The sequence below is a fragment of the Ranitomeya variabilis genome, chromosome 1 (genome assembly GCF_051348905.1).
Source record: "Ranitomeya variabilis isolate aRanVar5 chromosome 1, aRanVar5.hap1, whole genome shotgun sequence".
NCBI lineage: Eukaryota > Metazoa > Chordata > Amphibia > Anura > Dendrobatidae > Ranitomeya > Ranitomeya variabilis.
In genome coordinates, this window is record NC_135232.1 from 791,042,251 (window position 1) to 791,066,484 (window position 24,234).

At 44.2% G+C, this 24,234-nt stretch overlaps 1 protein-coding gene across 3 annotated transcripts in view; it reads left to right on the forward strand.

Annotated features, from left to right (window-relative positions):
* The window catches only part of SEMA6B (semaphorin 6B), a 174,916-nt gene that overhangs the window by 10,367 nt on the left and 140,315 nt on the right, over window positions 1-24,234 (forward strand). For all 3 annotated transcript variants that reach the window (XM_077273122.1, XM_077273115.1, XM_077273106.1), the window contains exons 2-4: window positions 8,082-8,212; window positions 8,349-8,469; window positions 17,169-17,226. In XM_077273122.1, the coding sequence (XP_077129237.1) occupies window positions 8,104-8,212; window positions 8,349-8,469; window positions 17,169-17,226 (288 nt within the window). In that variant the 5' untranslated portion in view covers window positions 8,082-8,103. The remainder of the gene's footprint in view (window positions 1-8,081; window positions 8,213-8,348; window positions 8,470-17,168; window positions 17,227-24,234) is intronic.

A 24,234-nucleotide genomic window follows, 5' to 3' on the forward strand; every position in this document is an offset into this window, starting at 1 on the left:
AGTGCGTAGTTTATTTAACCCACATCTCTGTGCGATGTTTCGGCTCAACTGATCCTTTCTCAAGGCTTGAGAAAGGCTCAGTTGAGCCGAAACGTCGCACAGAGATGTGGGTTAAATAAACTACACACTTTTTTCACCTTGAAAAGGACTTGGAGTGCTGCCTTCTTTTTCTATTTTGTATACATATTGGGAGGATGAGTGGACCATTCTACCCAGGAGGCCTGGCACCCATCGGTGGGCATTGTGCTGTTCCATTTTTTTGTATCTATATGTATATATATATATATATATATATATATATATATATATATATATATAGATCGCCCCCAGTAGGGCCGTGGGGTACTCGGTACCGGGTCCTTCGGTTCGGGGGATGTCACGGTGGCTTACCCTGTCCGTGGCCCTAAGGACGTCCGTATTAAAAGGGAAAAGTCTTTAAAGGGATAATGTTCGTGACGCCACCTGTTGTGAATTCTGCTCTTGGGCTCCCTCCAGTGGTTATAAGTGGTAGCGCTGCTGTCCTTCACAGCAGTCATCAGGTGTTTCCACTTCGGACTGGGCTATTTAGTCTGGCTTCACCCTTTAGTCAGTGCCAGTTGTTCATTGTTTCTGGAGGATTCACATCCCTTCCTGGTCTCTCCTGCTTGCTGTTCATTTCAACCAAGATAAGTTCTGCTTGTTTTTTCAGCCACATGTTGTGGGCCTTATTGTTCAGTGCATTTCATGTTTTTCCTTGTCCAGCTTAATCTGTGTAAGGATTTATGCAGCCAAGCTGGAATCTCTGGAGAGGCAGATATACCCTCCATGTCTTTAGTTAGATGTGGAGTTTTTGTATTTTCTGTGGTGGACATTTTCTAGTATTTTAATACTGACCGCATAGTTCTCTGTCCTATCCTTCCTATTTAGCTAAATCCTGTTTTCAGTCTGTGTATGTTTTTTCCTCTCCTCTCACAGTCAATATTTGTGGGGGGCTGTCTATCCTTTGGGGATTTTCTCTGAGGCAAGATAGTTTTCCCTTTTCTATCTATAGGGTTAATTAGTCCTCCGGCTGTGTCGAGGTGTCTAGGATTGGTAGGTACATCCCACGGCTACTTCTAGTTGCGGTGTTAAGTTCAGGGTCTGCGGTCAGTACAGATACCACCTTCCCAGAGTACGTCTCATGCTGCTCCTAGGCCACCAGATTATAACAGTACAACTGGCCCACAATGAGTTAACCGCATCTCAGAAGAAGGGAAAGAAAGTGCTGAGCCATTTTTTTTCTGTACTCTTGTGTTTTTTTTTCCCTCTTTACCTCTGGGTGGCTCAGGAGTTTGGCGCTGACATGGATGTTCAGGGACTTGCTTCTCGTTTGGATCAACTTGCTGCTAGAGTACAGGGTATTTCTGATTATATCGTTCAGACTCCGGTTTTAGAGCCTAGAATTCCAACTCCTGATCTGTTTTTTGGGGACAGGTCCAAATTTTTGAGCTTTAAAAATAACTGTAAACTGTTTTTTGCTCTGAAGCCCCGTTCCTCTGGTGATCCCATCCAGCAGGTTAAAATTGTCATATCTCTGTTGTGTGGCGATCCTCAGGATTGGGCGTTTTCCCTGGAATCTGGGAATCCGGCCTTGCTTAATGTAGACACCTTTTTTCAGGTGCTTGGGTTATTGTATGATGAACCTAATTCTGTGGATCATGCTGAGAAAACCTTGCTGGCCCTGTGTCAGGGTCAAGAAGCGGCAGAATCGTATTGCCAGAAATTTAGAAAATGGTCTGTGCTGACTAAATGGAATGAGGATGCTTTGGCGGCAATTTTCAGAAAGGGTCTTTCTGAATCCGTTAAAGATGTTATGGTGGGGTTCCCCACGCCTGCTGGTCTGAGTGATTCTATGTCTCTGGCCATTCAAATTGATCGGCGCTTGCGTGAGCGCAGAGTTGTGCACACTATGGCGTTGTCTTCCGAGCGGAGTCCTGAGCCTATGCAGTGTGATAGGATTGTGTCTAGAGCTGAACGACAAGGATTCAGACGTCAGAATAGGTTGTGTTTTTACAGCGGTGATTCTGCTCATGTTATTTCTGATTGCCCTAAGCGTGCCAAGAGAATCGCTAATTCCGTTACCATCAGTACTGTACAACCTAAATTTCTGTTATCTGTGACCCTGATCTGCTCATTATCGTCATTTTCTGTCATGGCATTTGTGGATTCAGGCGCCGCTTAAATTTAATGGACTTAGAATTTGCCAGACGTTGTGGTTTTCCCTTACAGCCTTTGCAGAGTCCTATCCCTTTGAGGGGCATTGATGCTACACCATTGGCTAAAAATAAACCTCAGTTTTGGACACAGCTAACCATGTGCATGGCGCCAGCCCATCAGGAAGATTGTCGTTTTCTGGTGTTGCATAATTTGCATGATGCTATTGTGCTGGGGTTTCCATGGTTGCAGGTGCATAATCCGGTGTTGGATTGGAAATCTATGTCTGTGACTAGTTGGGGTTGTCAGGGGGTTCATGATGACGTTTCTTTGATGTCAATTTCCTCCTCCCCCTCTTCTGAAATTCCTGAGTTTTTGTCAGATTTCCAGGATGTTTTCGATTAGCCCAAATCCAGTTCCCTTCCACCGCATAGGGACTGTGATTGTGCTATTGACTTGATTCCAGGCTGTAAGTTCCCTAAGGGCCGACTTTTCAACCTGTCTGTGCCAGAACATGCCGCCATGCGGAGTTATGTTAAGGAGTCTTTGGAGAAGGGGCATATTCGGCCATCTTCTTCTCCATTGGGAGCAGGTTTTTTTTTTGTTGCCAAGAAGGATGGCTCCTTGAGACCCTGTATTGATTATCGCCTCTTGAATAAGATCACGGTCAAATTCCAATACCCTTTGCCTTTGCTTTCTGATTTGTTTGCCAGGATTAAGGGGGCTAGTTGGTTTACTAAGATTGACCTTCGAGGGGCATATAATCTTGTTCGTATTAAGCAGGGTGACGAATGGAAAACTGCGTTTAATACGCCCGAGGGCCATTTTGAATATCTTGTGATGCCATTCGGACTCTTTAATGCTCCATCTGTGTTTCAGTCCTTCATGCATGATATATTTCGGAATTATCTTGATAAATTCATGATTGTATATTTGGATGATATTTTGATTTTTTCAGATGATTGGGAGTCTCATGTGAAACAAGTCAGGATGGTTTTTCAGATCCTTCGTGATAATGCCTTGTTTGTGAAGGGGTCTAAGTGCCTCTTTGGAGTACAGAAGGTTTCTTTTTTGGGCTTCATTTTTTCTCCCTCATCTATAGAAATGGATCCGGTTAAGGTTCAGGCCATTCATGATTGGATCCAGCCCACATCCGTGAAGAGCCTTCAGAAATTTTTGGGCTTTGCTAATTTTTTATCGCCGTTTCATTGCCAACTTCTCCAGTGTGGTTAAACCCCTGACCGATTTGACGAAGAAAGGCGCTGATGTGAAGAATTGGTCCTCTGCGGCTGTTTCTGCCTTTCAGGAGCTTAAACGCCGATTTACTTCTGCCCCTGTGTTGCGTTAGCCGGATGTTTCTCTTCCTTTTCAGGTTGAGGTTGACGCTTCTGAGATTGGGGCAGGGGCCGTTTTGTCTCAGAGGAATTCTGATGGTTCCTTGATGAAACCGTGTGCCTTCTTTTCTCAAAAGTTTTCGCCTGCGGAACGCAATTATGATGTCGGCAATCATGAGTTGTTGGCTATGAAGTGGGCATTTGAGGAGTGGCGACATTGGCTTGAGGGGGCCAAGCACCGTATTGTGGTCTTGACCGATCATAAGAATCTGATTTACCTCGAGTCTGCCAAACGGCTGAATCCTAGACAGGCCTGATGGTCCCTGTTTTTCTCCCGTTTTGATTTTGTTGTCTCGTATCTTCCCGGTTCTAAGAATGTTATGGCTGATGCCCTCTCTAGGAGTTTTTTGCCTGATTCCCCAGGGGTCCTTGAGCCGGTCGGCATTCTTAAGGAGGGGGTGATTCTTTCTGCCATCTCCCCTGATTTACGACGGGTTCTTCAGGAATTTCAGGCTGATAAACCTGACCGCTGTCCAGTGGGGAAACTGTTTGTTCCTGACAGATGGACTAGCAAAGTGATTTCTGAGGTTCATTGTTCTTTGTTGGCTGGCCATCCTGGGATTTTTGGTACCAGAGATTTGGTTAGTAGGTCCTTTTTGTGGCCTTCTGTCACGGGATGTTCGTTCTTTTGTGAAGTCCTGTGGGACTTGTGCGCGGGCCAAGCCTTGCTGTTCCCGGGCTAGTGGGTTGCTCTTGCCTTTGCCGGACCCTGAGAGGCCTTGGATGCATATTTCTATGGATTTTATTTCAGATCTTCCTGTTTCCCAGAGGATGTCGGTTATCTGGGTGATTTGTGACCGGTTTTCTAAGATGGTTCATTTGGTACCTTTGTCTAAATTGCCGTCCTCTTCTGATTTGGTTTCGTTGTTTTTTCAGCATGTGGTTCGTTTGCATGGCATTCCGGAGAATATTGTGTCCGATAGAGGTTCCCAGTTTGTTTCCAGGTTTTGGCGGGCCTTTTGTGCTAGGCTGGGCATTGATTTGTCTTTTTCTTCCGCATTTCATCCTCAGACAAATGGCCAAACCGAGCGAACTAACCAGACCTTTGGAAACTTATTTGAGATGCTTTGTGTCTGCCGATCAGGATGATTGGGTGGTTTTCTTGCCATTGGCCGAGTTTGCCCTTAATAATCGGGCTAGTTCTGCTACCTTGGTTTCACCCTTCTTTTGTAATTCTGGGTTTCATCCTCGTTTTTCTTCAGGGCAGGTTGAGCCTTCTGATTGTCCTGGGGTGGACTCTGTGGTTGACAGGTTGCAGCAAATTTGGGCTCATGTTGTGGACAATTTGGTGTTGTCTCAGGAGGAGGCTCAGCGTTTTGCTAACCGTCGTCAGCGTGTGGGTTCCCGGCTTCGGGTTGGGGATTTGGTCTGGTTGTCTTCCCGTCATGTTCCTATGAAGGTTTCTTCCCCTAAGTTCAAGCCTCGGTTTATTGGTCCTTATAGGATTTCTGAGATTATCAATCCAGTGTCTTTTCGTTTGGCCCTTCCAGCCTCTTTTTCCATCCATAATGTTTTTCATAGATCTTTGTTGCGGAAATATGTGGTGCCCGTTGTTCCCTCTGTTGATCCTCCTGCCCCGGTGTTGATTGATGGGGAGTTGGAGTATGTTGTTGAGAAGATCTTGGATTCTCGTTTTTCGAGGCGGAGGCTTCAGTATCTTGTCAAGTGGAAGGGTTATGGCCAGGAGGATAATTCTTGGGTTGTTGCCTCCGATGTTCATGCTGACGATTTGGTTCGTGCCTTCCATTTGGCTCGTCCTGATCGGCCTGGGGGCTCTGGTGAGGGTTCGGTGACCCCTCCTCAAGGGGGGTACTGTTTTGAATTCTGCTCTTGGGCTCGCTCTGGTGGTTATAAGTGGTAGCGCTGCTCTCTGTCCTTCACAGCAGTCATCAGGTGTTTCCACTTCGGACTGGGCTTTTTAGTCTGGCTTCACCCTTTAGTCAGTGCCAGTTGTTCATTGTTTCTGGAGGATTCACATCCCTTCCTGGTCTCTCCTGCTTGCTGTTCATTTCAACCAAGATAAGTTCTGCTTGTTTTTTCAGCCACATGTTGTGGGCCTTATTGTTCAGTGCATTTCATGTTTTTCCTTGTCTAGCTTAATCTGTGTAAGGATTTATGCAGCCAAGCTGGAATCTCTGGAGAGGCAGATATACCCTCCATGTCTTTAGTTAGATGTGGAGTTTTTGTATTTTCTGTGGTGGACATTTTCTAGTATTTTAATACTGACCGCATAGTTCTCTGTCCTATCCTTCCTATTTAGCTAGATTGGCCTCCTTTGCTAAATCCTGTTTTCAGTCTGTGTATGTTTTTTCCTCTCCTCTCACAGTCAATATTTGTGGGGGGCTGTCTATCCTTTGGGGATTTTCTCTGAGGCAAGATAGTTTTCCCTTTTCTATCTATAGGGTTAATTAGTCCTCCGGCTTTGTCGAGGTGTCTAGGATTGGTAGGTACATCCCACGGCTACTTCTAGTTGCGGTGTTCAGTTCAGGGTCTGCGGTCAGTACAGATACCACCTTCCCAGAGTACGTCTCATGCTGCTCCTAGGCCACCAGATTATAACAGCCACCTGTGGTATTCGGTCAGGGTGACCGACGCTGCGGTGAGGGGTCTGCTGGGGTGATGTTATGGCAGCTAGATGGTATACCTTCCCACAGGTGAAGTGTGTCCCCAGGGCTTCCCAGAAGTGTAGGTGGTGATGGTGGACGATGTAAGGCGCAGAGAATAACGAGGACTCAAGGTTGCAGTCTCTTTACCTTTACTGGAGGCTTCAGCATCCACAGTCCAGGGTACAGACCACAGGGTAGGCAGAGTCCGGCCAGTCTGAAGGCAAATCCAGAGTCCCCTTATCCAGGTGGAAATCAGTAGCCATCCTTCTAGCACCTGTGTGTTGTAGTACCTCCCTGCTGAGCTTCTCGGTAAGGTCCTCACAACTCTTGTAGATGTTCTAGATGTTATTTCTTCCTCTCTGTCCCCCAGATGGTGTGGATAGGACAAACCCGTATGACTGATGGCCTGAGGCTTGTTTATAGGGACCCTGGAGACGCCCCGACCCCCACAATTTGCCACCGTGTCTTTTTAGGTATTAAGGTCGGGCAGCCAACTTGGAATTGACTGTCCTGCCGGTCTCTGGAGCAAGGCTTGGTGACGGTTGCTCCCTCGGTGTTCCGACCACCGGCTACGCGCCTCAGAAGGAGGCAGCCTATTTCAGGGCAGAACTCCTTCTGGTGTTATCTCCTTGTGCTATGACTTTGTGTCTCACCCTCTACAGCACAATTCTCTTCGTGTCCTTTCTTAGGATGCTGCCGCACGTGGGGCAGGCGCAGCTCCGTGTCTTTCTGTCTTGCTAGGCCTCTGTCAGGATCCCACCCCTGACAGGGACCCTCTGTCTGCAGCTCCGATGTTCCTCCTTTCCCCCTGTCTGCCTGACAGGTGTTGCCTGGGCAAAGCCCAGTCAACTTCTGACTAACTTTCTATCCAGACCACCAGTTTTACCCTTCTGTGAGGAGTGCCCTAGTAGATAGGAGCAAGGCTCCCCCTGGTGGTCTGGAGTGTGAAGTGTGGTGTATGGTTTGTGATACCTGGTAGGAAGATCTCCTTTATTGCCATCAGACATAATATCACTCCCCCTGGTGGAAGAATGACATCACTGCAACGACCAGGACTCTGAGGCGCTGCATATATTGGCCTAAAATACAAAGTAAGGCTGCTGTCACACCATCAGTATTTGGTCAGTATTTTACATCAGCATTTGTAAGCCAAAACCAGGAGTGGAACAATTAGAGGAAAAGTATAATGGAAACATATGCACCACTTCTGCATTTATCTACCACTCCTGGTTTTGGCTTAGAAATACTGATGTAAAATACTGACCAAATACTGCTAGTGTGACGGCAGCCTAAATGTGTAACCTTTGACTTTAGGCCTTTTAGAGATCATTTCATCTTCAACTTGCCTAACTGTTCACATTGACAGTAATTTTGACAAGGGGGGCTCCAACTTTTACATACCACTGTGTTTGTGAACTGGAGGCCATCACCCTTGAGAAGTGGGATAAGTTGCCTTGGAACACTGCCAGACGCTGGTGTCTGGCAATGTGCCTGCAGCAGGTTATAACAGCCAAAAGTGCTCTACTAAATACTAAAGATGCTGGTAATGAATGGGTTGAATAATTCTGAGACTGCAGTAGTCATTAATTGGCATTTTATGTTGAATTTGGAGAAAACACTCCTTATTTTGTTATGTTGAGCTATTTATATTGTGTTTGTTAGATTGGTCTTTTGAAAAAGACTATACATACATCGGGGAGATTGTTGAAACTGTCTAAATGAAAAACTGTCTTGGTTGCTCCTGGCAACCAATCACAGTGCAGCTTTCATTTCACAAGAGCAGAATATGAATTGAAAGCTGCACATTGATTGGTTAGAATGGGCAAAAAAATATTTTAGACAATTTCATACATCTCCCCAAGTTCTTTTAAATATAATATTTTAAATATTTTTTGGTTTGTTTTTATAGACTTTTACTTGGTTTATGTATCATGCTCCTCCACGCTGGGCTTCTGTGGTTTTGTTTTGTGATAACAAGAAGTCCTGGGGTTTCTTCATTTCCAGAAGAGGCAGAACCAATCATTACAGTTGGGGTTGAAGGTAATTGCCTTTATTCTTTTCCTCTCATTTTTCTTCTCAGCGCAATGATATTTATTACCTAAGATTTTAAACCTTTTCAACTAGGTAAATACAAACTGTAACTATCTTTTGCAACCCCTGCTTTCTTATCGCCTAGATCTTCAGACATACCCCGTATTTATTGGGAGTGGTCCCAACAGACTTCCTTCAAAGAAAAGTAATCATTTGAACATTCAAAAAATTCTAAAAGTCAACAGGACACTTTACATTGGAGACAGGTAAAAATTACATTTTTTATGCTTTCAATTATATATTTTTGTGGGATTTGGGTATTTTCCTAGGTGATCAAATCTGTCTTTACATTTTTACTGAAAAACTACAATGGCAGTGAACATTGTTTGAATTAAAAGAGTTATACAGTTTTGCAAAACTGGTCCCCAAATTCTTTTATATAAGCAAAGTAACAAACACAGCAGGTACTGTACTTACCTACTTTGTGTCCAGCACTGACTCTTCACCAATGCTTTGGTCTTTGTACTTTGTCTGCAGCTATGAAGTAACGACAACACTGCATTTCACTGCTGCAGCCAATCACTGAGCTCACTGACTCAGCAGAGCAACTGAACAGTGATTGCCTGCAGCTGAGCAGTAGCTTTGACCCAGGCAGGGTGAGTACCATCTGTGTTTGTTATTTTATGCATAAAAGCATGTGAAAGACAGTTTTCTTAAAGAGGGTTTAACCGCTTACCACCAAATCCTGTTTTCACCTTCCTGACAAGGCCAAGTCTTTCAGTTCTGACAAGTTTCAATTTATGGGATAAAAACTCTGGAACGTTTCATAATATCCCAATGATTCTAAGACTGTTTTTCCATACTTCATATTGGTGAATTTAGATCAATATGATTTGTGCTTATTTATGAAAATATTGAAAAAAAAATTGGCAATTTAAAAAAAATAATTACCACATGTCTACTTCACATCAGCATAATTTTTTAAACATATATTTTTTTTTGTTAGAAGGGTTAAACGTTTATCAGAAATCTTTCAGTTTTCCAGCAAAATTTACAAACCTATTTTTTAATGGACCACATCACATTTGAAGTGATTTTGATGAGCCTATCTGACAGAAAATACCAAAACGTTATGCCATTTTAAAAACTGCACCCCTCAAAGTCCTCAAAACCACATTCAATAAGTGTATAAACAATTTAGGGGATTTACAAGAATCAAAGAAATGAGGAAGAAAAACATGAAAAATTTAATTTTTTACATAAAAATATTGTTAGGCCCCACAGTTTCAATTTTCACAAGGCTACCATTGAAAAGTGGACCTCATCTCCGAAACTCTCTGATGTGATGGAAAAATTCTATTTACATAATTCCTTAGATCTTAGGTTCACCATTAACAAGGATTGTCTAGGAAAATATGACCAAAAATGGAATCACTGGAATTCTATTTTTCCTAGTCCTTGATTTAACCTCTTCTTGCAGCTTTCCATTTATTGTAATTCCATAAAGGGTATGACCAGACTTGTGTTTAGGCATTATTAATGCTTTGGTTATGTACAATACTAGTTAGAATTTAGAATTCTCTAACTTTGTACCACTTTCCCTTATATTCCTTAACCAAGTTATATACCCCTCCCATCCCTCCTATCTCTTTCCCCTTTTTTTGTGATTCCTCACTTCCCCATTACATTAAAATGTAATAAATATATTAAAAAAAAAAAAGTGGACCTCATAATTTGTTGTGCAAAATCTCCTGGCTACACTGATACCCCATATGTGATTGAAAACCACTTTTGGGGCACACGGCAGAACTCAGAAAGGAAGGAGATCAAAATTGGCTGGAATAGATAAGGGATGCCATTTCGCGTTTGCAGAGCCCCTGATGTGCTAAAAAAGTAGGTACCCCATAAAAAACACCATTTTGGAAACTGTACTGTACTATACTACGAAGCCATGAAAATTAGAAATTTTTCGTTTTCACTTGAATAACAGGAGAAAATGAACCCTACAATTTGTTGTGCAATTTCTCCTGAATACACTGATACCCCATATGTGGTGGAATGCCACTGTTTGTGTATATGGAGATTCGGGGGGTCGGCGGGTGCCCAGGTCTGCTAGCTGAAACCGCATGGACCAGGGATTGTCCTGCCAAACGCCCACTCTCCCTTTAACGATGGCATAACGCTACTCAGACAACACAGGGTGAAGGTAAAACAGTATGGCAATGCTTTATTGAACCACAAAACAGGCAGATAACACATAGAACAGTCCCAGCAAAATTCCCCAAGATGTTGCATATTAGAGAGTTTCACCTTTCTGCTGACTTGCTGGGATAATGGCAGATGTTGCTTCAGAGTTTCCAGGGTTGCTACCCCAACTGTGGCACGCACACAGAGAGGAGGTAATGACAAGCATAGGAAGATGACAGTCCATTGTGGTACAAGGCCAGTTAACCCGAGAGTCACAACCAGGCTTCTCAAACGTATCCATGGTTCAGCGTTGGTCAATGGAGCAGATCTGTATTTTTCCAACTGGGGCCGAAAACCCCTAGGTAGTTTCCTGTAGAATGATAGATCTGTGTCCCTAGTGATGGAGCCATGATGGAAATGGCTGCCATCCTGTCTCTGGTCCTTTTGGATGTATGAATGTCTTGGCAGAATCTCTTGTTGTCTCTCTCAGTCTCTGAGTCTCTTTATACAGAGGCATGTAACCTATTTTTAGATTTAACAAGTGTCCTTCAGTCCAACATCACAGATAAGGGAAAGAATGGTGATGAGATCAAGTATCATTACTTGATTATTTAATCTATTTGCATAGTTTTTCCCTCTCTGCTTTCGAAGTCAACAAACTGGCTCCATAACACAACACAATGCATAATTAGCATATCATCAAACATCACTAGTCATCAAAGATAAAAGCACACAATGTTATATGAAATATCAGCTTACAAGTCAATATTACAGGCTTACACAAGCAAAAGTATAGATTACAGCCTATTCTTTTTGGTTTGCTAAAAATAGTCATCTGGTTAATTAAGAAACAATCCTGTTTCTTCACAGTGCGCACTGCACCGAAAGGAAGGAGTGACCCCTTCAGGTGCCAAAACAGCAGAAACCCTCCACAAGTGACTCTTTTTGGAATCGATATAGTGATATATTGAGATATAGTTTTATTAAGGGTTTTCATGGTACGTGAATTAATAGTGTGGTGGCATATGCAAGTTGTGCAGAGTACATCAGGTTGACATATGTAATGCCAGTTTCACACCTGCATTTGGCTGGTCTGCGTATGGCTGCGTGCTTCCTCCCTTAAGTTCCGCCTATGCTCCTCCTACTTCCGCATGCATCCTGCGTCGTCCTGCATACCTATCTTTAGCATTGGGTATGCAGGGACATGCGTTGTATGCGGATGCGTCTGCATGAGACGTTTTGACTTGCCCACTGATAGGTACGCAGGATGCATGCGGAAATAGGCAGAGTGTAGGCGGAACTTAAGGGAGGAAGTACGCAGACCAGCCGAACGCAACTGTGAACTTAGCCTAAGACTGGGTTCACACTACGTTATGGGCGACCGTTAGACTACGTTACACTGCGGCATAAACGCGGTGTAACGTAGTCCTTAATGGACGCCATTTATTCCTATGTCGGACGCATCACTAGCGCACACACTCTACACTTTTTTTGTGACCATCCTATCTTTGTAGTTTGAGGGACCTCAGCGAGGAAGTGTTGTCCTTGTACTATACGAGCACCTTTAGTTCCAGAGGTACTGGGGCTCTCCCCTTCTTGACTTCCAAATATTAGGGCCTTGATCACTACCTCCTGACACTGAAGAAAAGTCCCAGTCTGAGCTGCACATCATGAAAAAAAAAATGGAACACCTGCTACTAACTGAGACTAACTGTAATTTTATGGATTAGTATAAAAAAAAAACGTAGTGTAATTATTACTACAGTAATTTCCACAAAATTTCTGTAACTTGACTAATTATAATGTACAATGTAGACACTAAAGAGACTAGAGTATTTTAAATTACCATGTGACATGCAGAGGTGTAGGTAAAACACATATATCAGTAACATGCATTTATGTTTTTAAACGGATATAGCCCATAGCCAAATCACATGAATGGTTAATTAAGACAGTAGGTACAAGGGAGAGCAGCAATATAACCAGCATAAAATCCCCCTGAAACGAACCAAACCATAAGCAAATGAAGGCAATAACAATAATGCTATAATATAAGGACTGTTTAATGAATTTGTCAGTAGGTTCAACCCTCCTAAATCATCTATATGGGCATGGACTTTTTCAAGGCATTGTATATATGTAGGTGGGTGCTGGTTAGATTCCAGGCAAAGGATCCCAGCTTCACAAAGAAATTCCAAGAAAGAAAACTGGATATTTGAATAGCAAAAACTCACTGGTTTAGTTCATTAACATTTTAACAGCAGTTTGTCAAACAGGAAATAGTGGTGTAGCATATAGTATATACAAAATGGCATAATGCAAATTAAAATACATTTTGGTCAGTCCCCCATAAGAGGATGGAGCAAAGGGAGTACCGTAATGGATGCATAATCGCAATGGTGTCAGTACTCGGTAGAGAATAACTTTAATTTTAATGTATCTGGTTGTTACTAGTAGGACTACCTATTATGGTTTTTATTTTATAGAACCTTTTTGCACTTGTAACATATACCGAATTATCTACTGTCCTGTATGCATTGCCCCTATAACTTCCCCCTGTGTTCTGTAACTTCATTACAGACTCACTATTAGTTATTTAAATTTTAAAGGCTATGCCCATTCGATTTAACTTCTAATGGTCTGCCCAGGCCACTATCTGTAGGGTTGAGCATTATCTAAAGCTGGTTTCTATGGTGAGAAGAGAATTTTGAAATGGAAATTTACTGCGCATGCGTGGGTCCCCTGAGACATGTGCTGTCACAAGAGTATGGAGGCACCATCTTTAATATGTACAGAAACGGAACTGTGCAGCGGTATGTAGGGTACTTGATTGGTTATGTGCATATGTACATTTGCATTTGGAAACACTATTTTTACTTGGGCAATAATTAGATTTGTTAACCAAATACATAGGCAAGCAACTAAGGCTTATTGGACTCCAGAAAAACACTACGTTGCTCATATTTACTATGATGTTACTGAATATTCTCATTTTCAGAGTGTGTGCATTTATTTATTTAATATACAGTGGAGAAAATGAGTATTGTATTTTTTGGACTATAAGATGCATCGCACCATAAGACGCACCTAGGTTTTAGAGGAGGAAATTAGAAAAAAAATTGAAGCAAATAATGTGGTCAATTCTGTACCTAATATCTTGATATATATGGTCCCTTTATCCCTATCCTGGAATGCATGGCCCCCTAATCTCTATCCTGGTATGCATGGCCCCCTCATCCCTATCCTGGCATGCATGGTGCCACATCTCAGTTATGGAGTCCTGACGACTTTGGTTCTACTTTAATTTAAATGTGGTTTTTACTTTTAGGCCAGCAAGGATTAATGTCAGTTTCCTTGATGGCAGCCGCTGTGTTGCTGATCAGCTGATGTGGGTAGTGACCACACCCTTCATCTTTTAAATAGTCACATGACACATCAGCTGACTGTTGGTAATGGAGTTTTTCTATGAAGACCAGCCTAGGAGTGTGGAGCTCTCTGGTGCCAGCGGTTTATCTGCTATGTCTATGGAGTTCATTTTCTGAGTCCGAGTCCTCTGCTGTGTAGAGCTGGGCAGCGGTGGTGGAAGCTTAGTTTCGTGTTCCACTTTTCTTGTCTGTCTCGTGCTTGTCACTATCCCCCTGTGTTTACACCATCTGAAGTGGTGAGGCTAGCGTCCTTGCCAGCCAGTGTACTAGCCAGAGTATAATGAAGTGACAGCTAGGGACTAGGCACATGATGGCAGCAGGGGAAAGGACCCGCATAAGGTATTAGGGTAGCTTAGGGATAGGCTCAGGCTGTGTTAGGAGGTGCCCATCTCTCGCTCCATACTGTTAGAGCCTTAATCTCCCTTTTCCCATCTCATTGTTGGTGTTTGTTGTGTTGTCCACTGGACTTACCTGTGTTACCTGTACCTTAGCTCATGTCCAGGCTCAACCGTAACCCAAAACATCTCTTCCTGACAGGTTGTAATACTATTGTAGGAACTCGAGGATTCTGGTAGCGTGGGGCAATGAACAGACAGAGACGGGTTTCTTTAGTGCAAATAGTGTATTTGTACCACAGCAATAACACCCAAAACAATATACTGATAACCCGCAATGAAACAAGTTGCTTAACCATATACAGCAAATCGGCAGAGTTCTTAGGGCAGAGTCCTTGGCAAGGTGAGTGTGACAGGTGACATGGTGCAGATCCAAAACACTTTCGGTGCAGAAAGAGTGAAATGCAGGTATGTAGTAAACACAAGGAAGTCCAGAACAAGTCCTCAGGTTAATCCCAGGTGTGGCATGAACATGGGTAATCCAGAAACAAGTTCTCAAGTTGATCTCAGAACAAGCAGCTGAGCTGAAGGGGAAACGGAAGCAGAATACTCCAGCAAAGAGGCTGAAACCTGAACAGGGTTTTAAACAAATGAACAGGAAGTAGGGAAGACAAAAACAGCAAACTCCATCTTAACAAAGGGCAAGATCATTCACAAGGTGACTTGGAAAACCCGGAATACTGACACAGGTTCTCTGGAGGTAGAGATACATTTTTGGTCTTTGGAAGCCTGTAAGTTGTATTTCAGGCTTTGCCCTCATTCCTCAGGGAGTGAGGAACAGTGTGTGAGGATTATAGTCTCTCTTCTCAAGAGTGATCCTCAATTCTGGGCTTTCTCCCTGCTGACCAATTCACCATCTTTGCGGTCAGGGGATGAGTTTTTCGCGGCATTGGCACTGTTATATGGGGATCCTGATGGTATCTTCCTGGCTGAGTCTCGACTCTGTAAGACCAGGCTGGGGGGCCGGCCTGCTGAGGAGTACTGCTCAGAGTTTCATAGATGGGCCACTGACATGCAGTGGAATGACCCTGCCCTTAGGAGTAATTTCTGTCAAGGTCTGTCAGCAATGCTACAGAACACTCTGGTACAGTGTGCTACTCCTGGGTCATTGAAGACCACCAAGGCCCTTGCTATGTGGGTGGATAGACGCCTCAGGGAGAGAAATACACCGAATCTACCCCTGTTATTCTTTCTAGGGAGGAGGACACACTGATGCAGACGGACGAACCCATGTGGGTGGGAGGAGCCTCCTCACAAACTAGGTTGCCTGTGGTCCGCCGTGGGGTAGGGGCATTTTTTTTCTGTGGTCGGACTGATCATTTCATCAATGTCTGCACAGGTCATGCCAAAGTACGTACTCCATCACAAATGCCGCGTTCCTCTGGTCGTGTGGAAGGGGACGACCAGAGTGTGTACATTTTCTCCACCTTTACGTCTCAGTTTACAATGCCAACTGAAGTGATGGTTGGTGGGGAAGCTGAGATTATATCAGTTCTTGTGGATAGTGGAGCTGTGAGAAAATTTAGATTTTTTTTTATTTTCACAGCTTAAAGTTATAAACTTACTGTGAAGCACCTGGGGGGTTCAAGGTGCACAATACACATCTAAATAAGTCCCCTGAGGAAACTGGTTTCTAAAATGGGGTCACTTGTGAGGGGGTTTCCACTGTTTAGGCACATCGGGGGCGCTCCAGGATAATAAAGTTTTTTCAGTTGACAGGTTCCCTTTAAAGGGGCTGTCCACTAGTCGGACAACCCCCTGCTTGATCTGAGTGTTTGTCACCAATAAAATAAAAACACTTATACTTACCTTTCGTGCGACACCGTACAAGTGGTGTCGGCACCTGCATTCCCGGGGCTCTTGTGTGGTGGTTATGACACAAGCCCCGTTTTTATTTAATTGGCACCAAACATTCAGATTGAGAAGGGGTTGTCCTAGTAGTGAACCAACCATTTAAGAAAATATATAGGTATGGGATTTTAATATAAAAAATGTATTTTAGAATTTATATTTTTTTGTACATGTAAATGCAGAATTTTTTTCTGACAAAAATGTTAAACTAACCCTGGCAGCAAAAGGGTTAAAAGGGAATCAGTCATCAGATTTATACTTCTCAATATGGGGAAAGCATAAAATAGAGACAGAGACCCAGATTCCAACAGGATGTTGCTTACTGGGCTTCTTTGCTGTAGTTTTGATAATTTCACTGTTTTATCTGCTAAACTTCTGTGATGAGCTCTGTCTTATTCTGCTCAAAGCTTTCTACCTGCACTGTGTAGGGGAAAGCTGGCAAGTTATGGGTGTTGTCGGGGTTTGCTGGGAAAAGCTGGAGCTTATAAATATTGAGAATACTTAGGAGAAACTTATCATTGAGAAGACTAGTAGAACTGCAGCAGATCAAACAGTGTTTTATCAAAAAAAGGGTATGTGTCCACGTTCAGGATTGCATCAGGATTTGGTCAGGATTTTACCTGCATAAAATCCTGACCAAATCCTGATGCAATCCTGAACAAATCTGCACCTGAGGTCACTGGCAGGTCATCTGCGGTGTTCTTGCGTGTTTTGCTCATTGTAAGGACATGCTGCGTTCTTAAAAGACGCGCCACATGTCCGTTTCCGCAGGTCTGCCGCATGCGTCTTTTAATGCATAGTGGAGACGGGATTTCATGAAATCCCCTCCACTATGCTGTAACATCTGGACGCTGCGTGTTTGATGCTGTGGCTCAACGCTGCATCAAACACGCAGCGTTTCCTGAACGTGGAAACATACCCTGATTCCCATAGTGTGTAATTTAGGGTATCTGTCCTACTTTCTGCTGCTGTCTCATGGGCCAGCACTATCCTGGTGACAGATTATCTTTAAGCACCCTATAAATGGCAGCTAATATTGCTGCTACAAGTCATAGTTAATATTGTTTGTTTGATAAAGGAGCCATATTCAGATATTTCTTTTTGCAGGGATGCTCTCTATCAAATGTTGCTTGACTCCAACTCTCAAGATTTGAAGTACCAAAAAGTGAGTAAAGAACTCCACTATTAAAATGACTACACTCTGTCATATAAGAAATATTCATGTTCTGATCACTTAAAAAAAAAATGTAGTTACTTTAGTGGGGTCATAAGTCATAGACAGAGATGAGGGGATCAGGCAGCAAAACTCAAATTCCCTCGTTCTTTCATTTTTCCCTTGGAAATTCGATTTGAAGAGAAAGTCCTTTATTATGGTCTGGGGTCTCTCCAAACCCAAAAGTATAATAAACGTAACATGTCAAAAATAAAGAAAATCTCTATACTCACCCTCCACTCACCTCTCCGGCCTTTGCACTACTCCTCGACACCCGCCAGGGCCGGACTGGGACTAAAATTCAGCCCTGGCATTTGAAGTTACACAGGCCCACTTGTCACATGGTGACTGTATAATATCTTTGTACACTTGTAGGCAGGGCCGGTTTTAGGCAAAGTGGGGCCCTAGGTACAGTTTAAAATGGGTCCCCAAATGCTAACATATTGCACATCACACAGAAGCCTTTCTGTTGTATTTACGTGCGCTGAGTTCAGGCCGCTAAACGAGTTTGATCGACAATACTGAAGTTGTTCAACGCTTGTTTCCCGGCCTCTTTCCACCAGCTGAGGAATAATGATGAGACAGAACGATCACTAATAGATCACCATACAGTATCATGTTTTCAGCAGCACATCTACAGTTTACACTGGCAATGTGCTGCTGACAACAAGGCTTTTTGTTCCAGCAAAAACAATCCGAATATGCAGCATTTTACTTGTTTAGTAAAATACACCCCATAGTCCTCCATATATTATAATGTGCTCCATAGTCCTCCATATAGTATAATACACTCCCTATAGTCCTCCATATATTAAAATACACTGCTCAGTCCTCCACATAGTATAATACACTCCTCATAGTCCTCCATATAGCATAATACAATCCTCATAGTCCTCCATATAGCATAATACAATCCTCATAGTGCTCCATATAGTATAATGCACCGCCACAGTCATCCATGTAGTACAATTCACTTCCCATAGTATAATGCACCCCATAGTTCTTCATATAGTATAACGTATTCCCCATAGTCCTCGATACAGTATAATGCAGCCCACATATAGTATAATGCAGCCACCCCAGAGTATAATGCAGCCACCCCAGAGTATAATGCAGCCACCCCAGAGTATAATGCAGCCACCCCAGAGTATAATGCAGCCACCCCACAGAGTATAATGCAGCCACCCCAGAGTATGTAACCCCCATAGAATATAATACAGCCCACCTCCCCATAATATATAATGTAGCCCCCCATAGAATATAATGCAGCCCCCCATAGTATATAACGCAGCCTCCCCCATAGAATATAATATACCCCCACAATAGTATATAACACAGCCACATAGTACATAACATGGCCTCCCCCATAGAATATAATATACTCCCCATAGTATATAGCAAAGCCCGCATATTATATAGCACAAACCGCATAGTATACAGCACAGCCTGCATACTATAGCACAGCTCGCGTAGTAGATAACACAGCCCACACAGCAGTATTCAGCACAGACCACACAGTAGTATACAGCACAGACCACACAGTAGTATACAGCACAGCCCACGTAGAAGTATACAGCACAGTCCACACAGTAGTATACAGCACAGCCCACAGAGTAATATACACAGCACAGCCCACAAAGTAATATATACAGCACAGCCCACAAAGTAATATATACAGCACAGCCCACAGAGAACTATATACAGCACAGCCCACAGAGAACTATATACAGCACAGCCCACAGAGAACTATATAAAGCACAGCCCAGAGTACTATATACAGCACAGCCCAGAGTACTATATAAAGCACAGCCCAGAGAGTACTATATACAGCACAGCCCAGAGAGTACTATATACAGCACAGCCCAGAGAGTACTATATACAGCACAGCCCACAGAGTACTATATACAGCACAGCCCACAGAGTACTATACACAGCACAGCCCACAGAGTACTATATACAGCACAGCCCACAGAGTACTATATACAGCACAGCCCACTGAGTACTATATACAGCACAGCCCACAGAGTACTATATACAGCACAGCCCACAGAGAACTATATACAGCCCACAGTAGCATACAGCACAGAGCACAGCCCACAGATAACTATATACAGCCCACAGTAGTATACAGCACAGAGCACAGCCCACAGAGAACTATATACAGCACAGAGCACAGCCCACAGAGAACTATATACAGCCCACAGTAGCATACAGCCCACAGATAACTATATACAGCCCACAGTAGTATACAGCACAGAGCACAGCCCACAGAGAACTATATACAGCACAGAGCACAGCCCACAGAGAACTATATACAGCCCACAGTAGCATACAGCACAGAGCACAGCCCACAGATAACTATATACAGCCCACAGTAGTATACAGCACAGAGCACAGCCCACAGAGAGCTATATACAGCCCACAGTAGTATACAGCACAGAGCACAGCCCACAGAGAACTATATACAGCCCACAGCAGTATACAGCACAGAGCACAGCCCACAGAGAACTATATACAGCCCACAGCAGTATACAGCACAGAGCACAGCCCACAGAGAACTATATATAGCACAGAGCACACAGTAGTATACAGCACAGAGCACAGCCCACAGAGAGCTATATACAGCCCACAGCAGTATACAGCACAGAGCACAGCCCACAGAGAACTATATACAGCCCACAGCAGTATACAGCACAGAGCACAGCCCACAGAGAACTATATATAGCACAGAGCACACAGTAGTATACAGCACAGAGCACAGCCCACAGAGAGCTATATACAGCCCACAGCAGTATACAGCACAGAGCACAGCCCACAGAGAACTATATATAGCACAGAGCACACAGTAGTATACAGCACAGAGCACAGCCCACAGAGAGCTATATACAGCCCACAGCAGTATACAGCACAGAGCACAGCCCACAGAGAACTATATACAGCCCACAGTAGTATACAGCACAGAGCACAGCCCACAGAGAGCTATATACAGCCCACAGTAGTATACAGCACAGAGCACAGCCCACAGAGAACTATATACAGCCCACAGCAGTATACAGCACAGAGCACAGCCCACAGAGAACTATATACAGCCCACAGCAGTATACAGCACAGAGCACAGCCCACAGAGAACTATATATAGCACAGAGCACACAGTAGTATACAGCACAGAGCACAGCCCACAGCAGTATACAGCACAGAGCACAGCCCACAGAGAACAATATACAGCCCACAGTAGTATACAGCACAGAGCACAGCCCACAGAGAACTATATACAGCCCACAGCAGTATACAGCACAGAGCACAGCCCACAGAGAACTATATACAGCCCACAGTAGTATACAGCACAGAGCACAGCCCACAGAGAACTATATACAGCCCACAGCAGTATACAGCACAGAGCACAGCCCACAGAGAACTATATACAGCCCACAGTAGTATACAGCACAGAGCACAGCCCACAGAGAACTATATACAGCCCACAGCAGTATACAGCACAGAGCACAGCCCACAGAGAACTATATACAGCACACAGTAGTATACAGCACAGAGCACAGCCCACAGAGAGCTATATACAGCCCACAGCAGTATACAGCACAGAGCACAGCCCACAGAGAACTATATATAGCACAGAGCACACAGTAGTATACAGCACAGAGCACAGCCCACAGAGAACTATATACAGCACACAGTAGTATACAGCACAGAGCACAGCCCACAGAGAACTATATACAGCCCACAGCAGTATACAGCACAGAGCACAGCCCACAGAGAACTATATACAGCCCACAGTAGTATACAGCAGAGCACAGCCCACAGAGAACTATATACAGCCCACAGCAGTATACACCACAGAGCACAGCCCACAGAGAACTATATACAGCCCACAGTAGTATACAGCACAGAGCACAGCCCACAGAGAACTATATACAGCACACAGTAGTATACAGCACAGAGCACAGCCCACAGAGAACTATATACAGCCCACAGCAGTATACAGCACAGAGCACAGCCCACAGAGAACTATATATAGCACAGAGCACACAGTAGTATACAGCACAGAGCACAGCCCACAGAGAGCTATATACAGCCCACAGTGGTATACAGCACAGAGCACAGCCCACAGAGAGCTATATACAGCCCACAGCCGTATACAGCACAGAGCACAGCCCACAGAGAACTATATACAGCCCCCAGTAGTATACAGCACAGAGCACAGCCCACAGAGAGCTATATACAGCCCACAGTGGTATACAGCACAGAGCACAGCCCACAGAGAGCTATATACAGCCCACAGCCGTATACAGCACAGAGCACAGCCCACAGAGAACTATATACAGCCCACAGTAGTATACAGCACAGAGCACAGCCCACAGAGAGCTATATACAGCCCACAGTGGTATACAGCACAGAGCACAGCCCACAGAGAGCTATATACAGCCCACAGCCGTATACAGCACAGAGCACAGCCCACAGAGAACTATATACAGCCCACAGCAGTATACAGCACAGAGCACAGCCCACAGAGAACTATATACAGCACACAGTAGTATACAGCACAGAGCACAGCCCACAGAGAGCTATATACAGCCCACAGCCGTATACAGCACAGAGCACAGCCCACAGAGAACTATATACAGCCCACAGTAGTATACAGCACAGAGCACAGCCCACAGAGAACTATATACAGCCCACAGTAGTATACAGCAGAGCACAGCCCACAGAGTACTATATACAGCCCACAGTAGTATACAGCACAGAGCACAGCCCACAGAGTACTATATATAGCACACAGCCCACGGTAGTATACAGCACAGAGCACAGCCCACAGAGTACTATATATAGCACAGAGCACACAGTAGTATACAGCACAGAGCACAGCCCACAGAGAGCTATATACAGCCCACAGTAGTATACAGCACAGAGCACAGCCCACAGAGAGCTATATACAGCCCACAGCAGTATACAGCACAGAGCACAGCCCACAGAGAACTATATACAGCCCACATCTCTTCTCTTCCTCCCCTCCCCTCCTCCGAGAATGGCCCCACAGTCCAGAAAAAAAAAAAACTCTCCTCACCTCTCCTCGTGCCCAGCGTTGCTTCCTGGTTCCTGCTCCTGTCTCAGCAGCTGCAGTCTGCCCGGGACACAGCAGGTGCGCGATGACATATCATCGCGCACCCGCAGTGTCAGAGGCAGAGCGGGGAATGATGGGAGAGGAGCGTCTGTAGACGCTCTCTCCTCCATCATTGCATTCAACTGTACCGGCGTCTATACGCCGGTATAGTTGAATGCGACGGCGGGGGCGGCGGATTGAGCGGCCCACCACTGGCACCGGCCCTTCTGGCATTTGCCAGAAGTGCCCTATGGCCAGTCCGGCCCTGACACCCGCCCTGTCCTCATCACATCTGCTGATAACCACCACTCACATTGTGCACTGTGTCGGACTTCCGAGTGACATGGTGTACGGGAAGGGTCTGCACAAGTGCACGGGAGGTGAATGGCTGCCATTTTGCAGGATCAATGCGGAAACGAATTACAAAACAATTGGCATTTTGGTGAATGTGGACGTTTGTGGAATTTAATTAGAATTCGATTCTGTTCAAAATTATTTGCTCATCTCTAATATACATATTTTTTAATTTGAAAATAATGATATTAAATGTACACTGTTTCTTTTCATGCTCTGACAGCTTACAGTTATTTCTCAACCTTTTAATAATTCTACTTTCTAGCTGTAACTTAAAGGGGTTTTGCAGGAATAAGAAAAAAATGAACAAAGATAATTAATTGTTAAATACGTTTCATTTGCATATCACAATTGTTTTGCCTAGGGAGGTATCAGTATACAATTTCAATGGAAGCTGCATTGTTACACTGACAGAAACCTGTCATAGAACTTTAGGACATGTGCTACTGATCATGTGCAGTAGAAGCTCCTCTGCTTTGACTTGGAGATAACTATACCATGTACTGTCATTCAGAGAGACAATGTTAGATACTGTTGTGAGTGGCCTCTTCTTACCTCAGCACCCTTGGTGTCTCCAGTATCAGATCAGATAAACAGGTGAACAGCAGTGTGAGCAGCCTCTTCTTACCTCAGCACCCCTAGTGTCTCCAGTATCAAATCAGATAGACAGGTGAACAGCAGTGTGAGGAGCCTCTTCTTTCCTCAGCACCGCTGGTATCTCCAGTATCAGATCAGATAGACAGGTGAACAGCAGTGTGAGCAGCCTCTTCTTACATCAGCACTCCTGGTATCTCCAGCATCAGATCAGACATACAGGGTGGACAGCAGTGTGAGTAGCCTCTTCTTACCTCAGCACTCCCGGTATCTTCAGTATCAGATCAGATACACAGGGTGGACAGCAGTGTGAGTAGCCTCTTCTTACCTCAGCACTCCCGGTATCTCCAGCATCAGATCAGACATACAGGGTGGACAGCAGTGTGAGTAGCCTCTTCTTACCTCAACACTCCCGGTATCTTCAGTATCAGATCAGAAACACAGGGTTTACAGCAGTGTGAGCAGCCTCTTCTTACCTCAGCATTCTCAGTATCTCCAGTATCAGATCAGACAGACAGGGTGGACAGCAGTGTGAGCAGCCTTTTCTTACCTCAGCACCCCTGGTATCTCAAGTATCAGATAAGACAGGGTGGACAGCAGTGTGAGCAGCCTTTTCTTACCTCAGCACCTCTGGCATCTCCAGTATCAGATCAGATAAGACAGCGTGGACAGCAGTGTAAGCAGCCTCTTCTTACCTCAGCACCCATGGTATGTCCAGTTTTAGATCAGATAGACAGGGTGAACAGCATCTTCTTACCTCAACACCCCTGTTATCTCCAGTATCAGATCAGATATTTGACCATTAAAATGTACTTTGCTCATTTTTATACACTTCTTTGTTTTCTTTTCCAAATTGAAAATACTTTATAGGCTATTATCTTTATTTTTCATTTTCACAA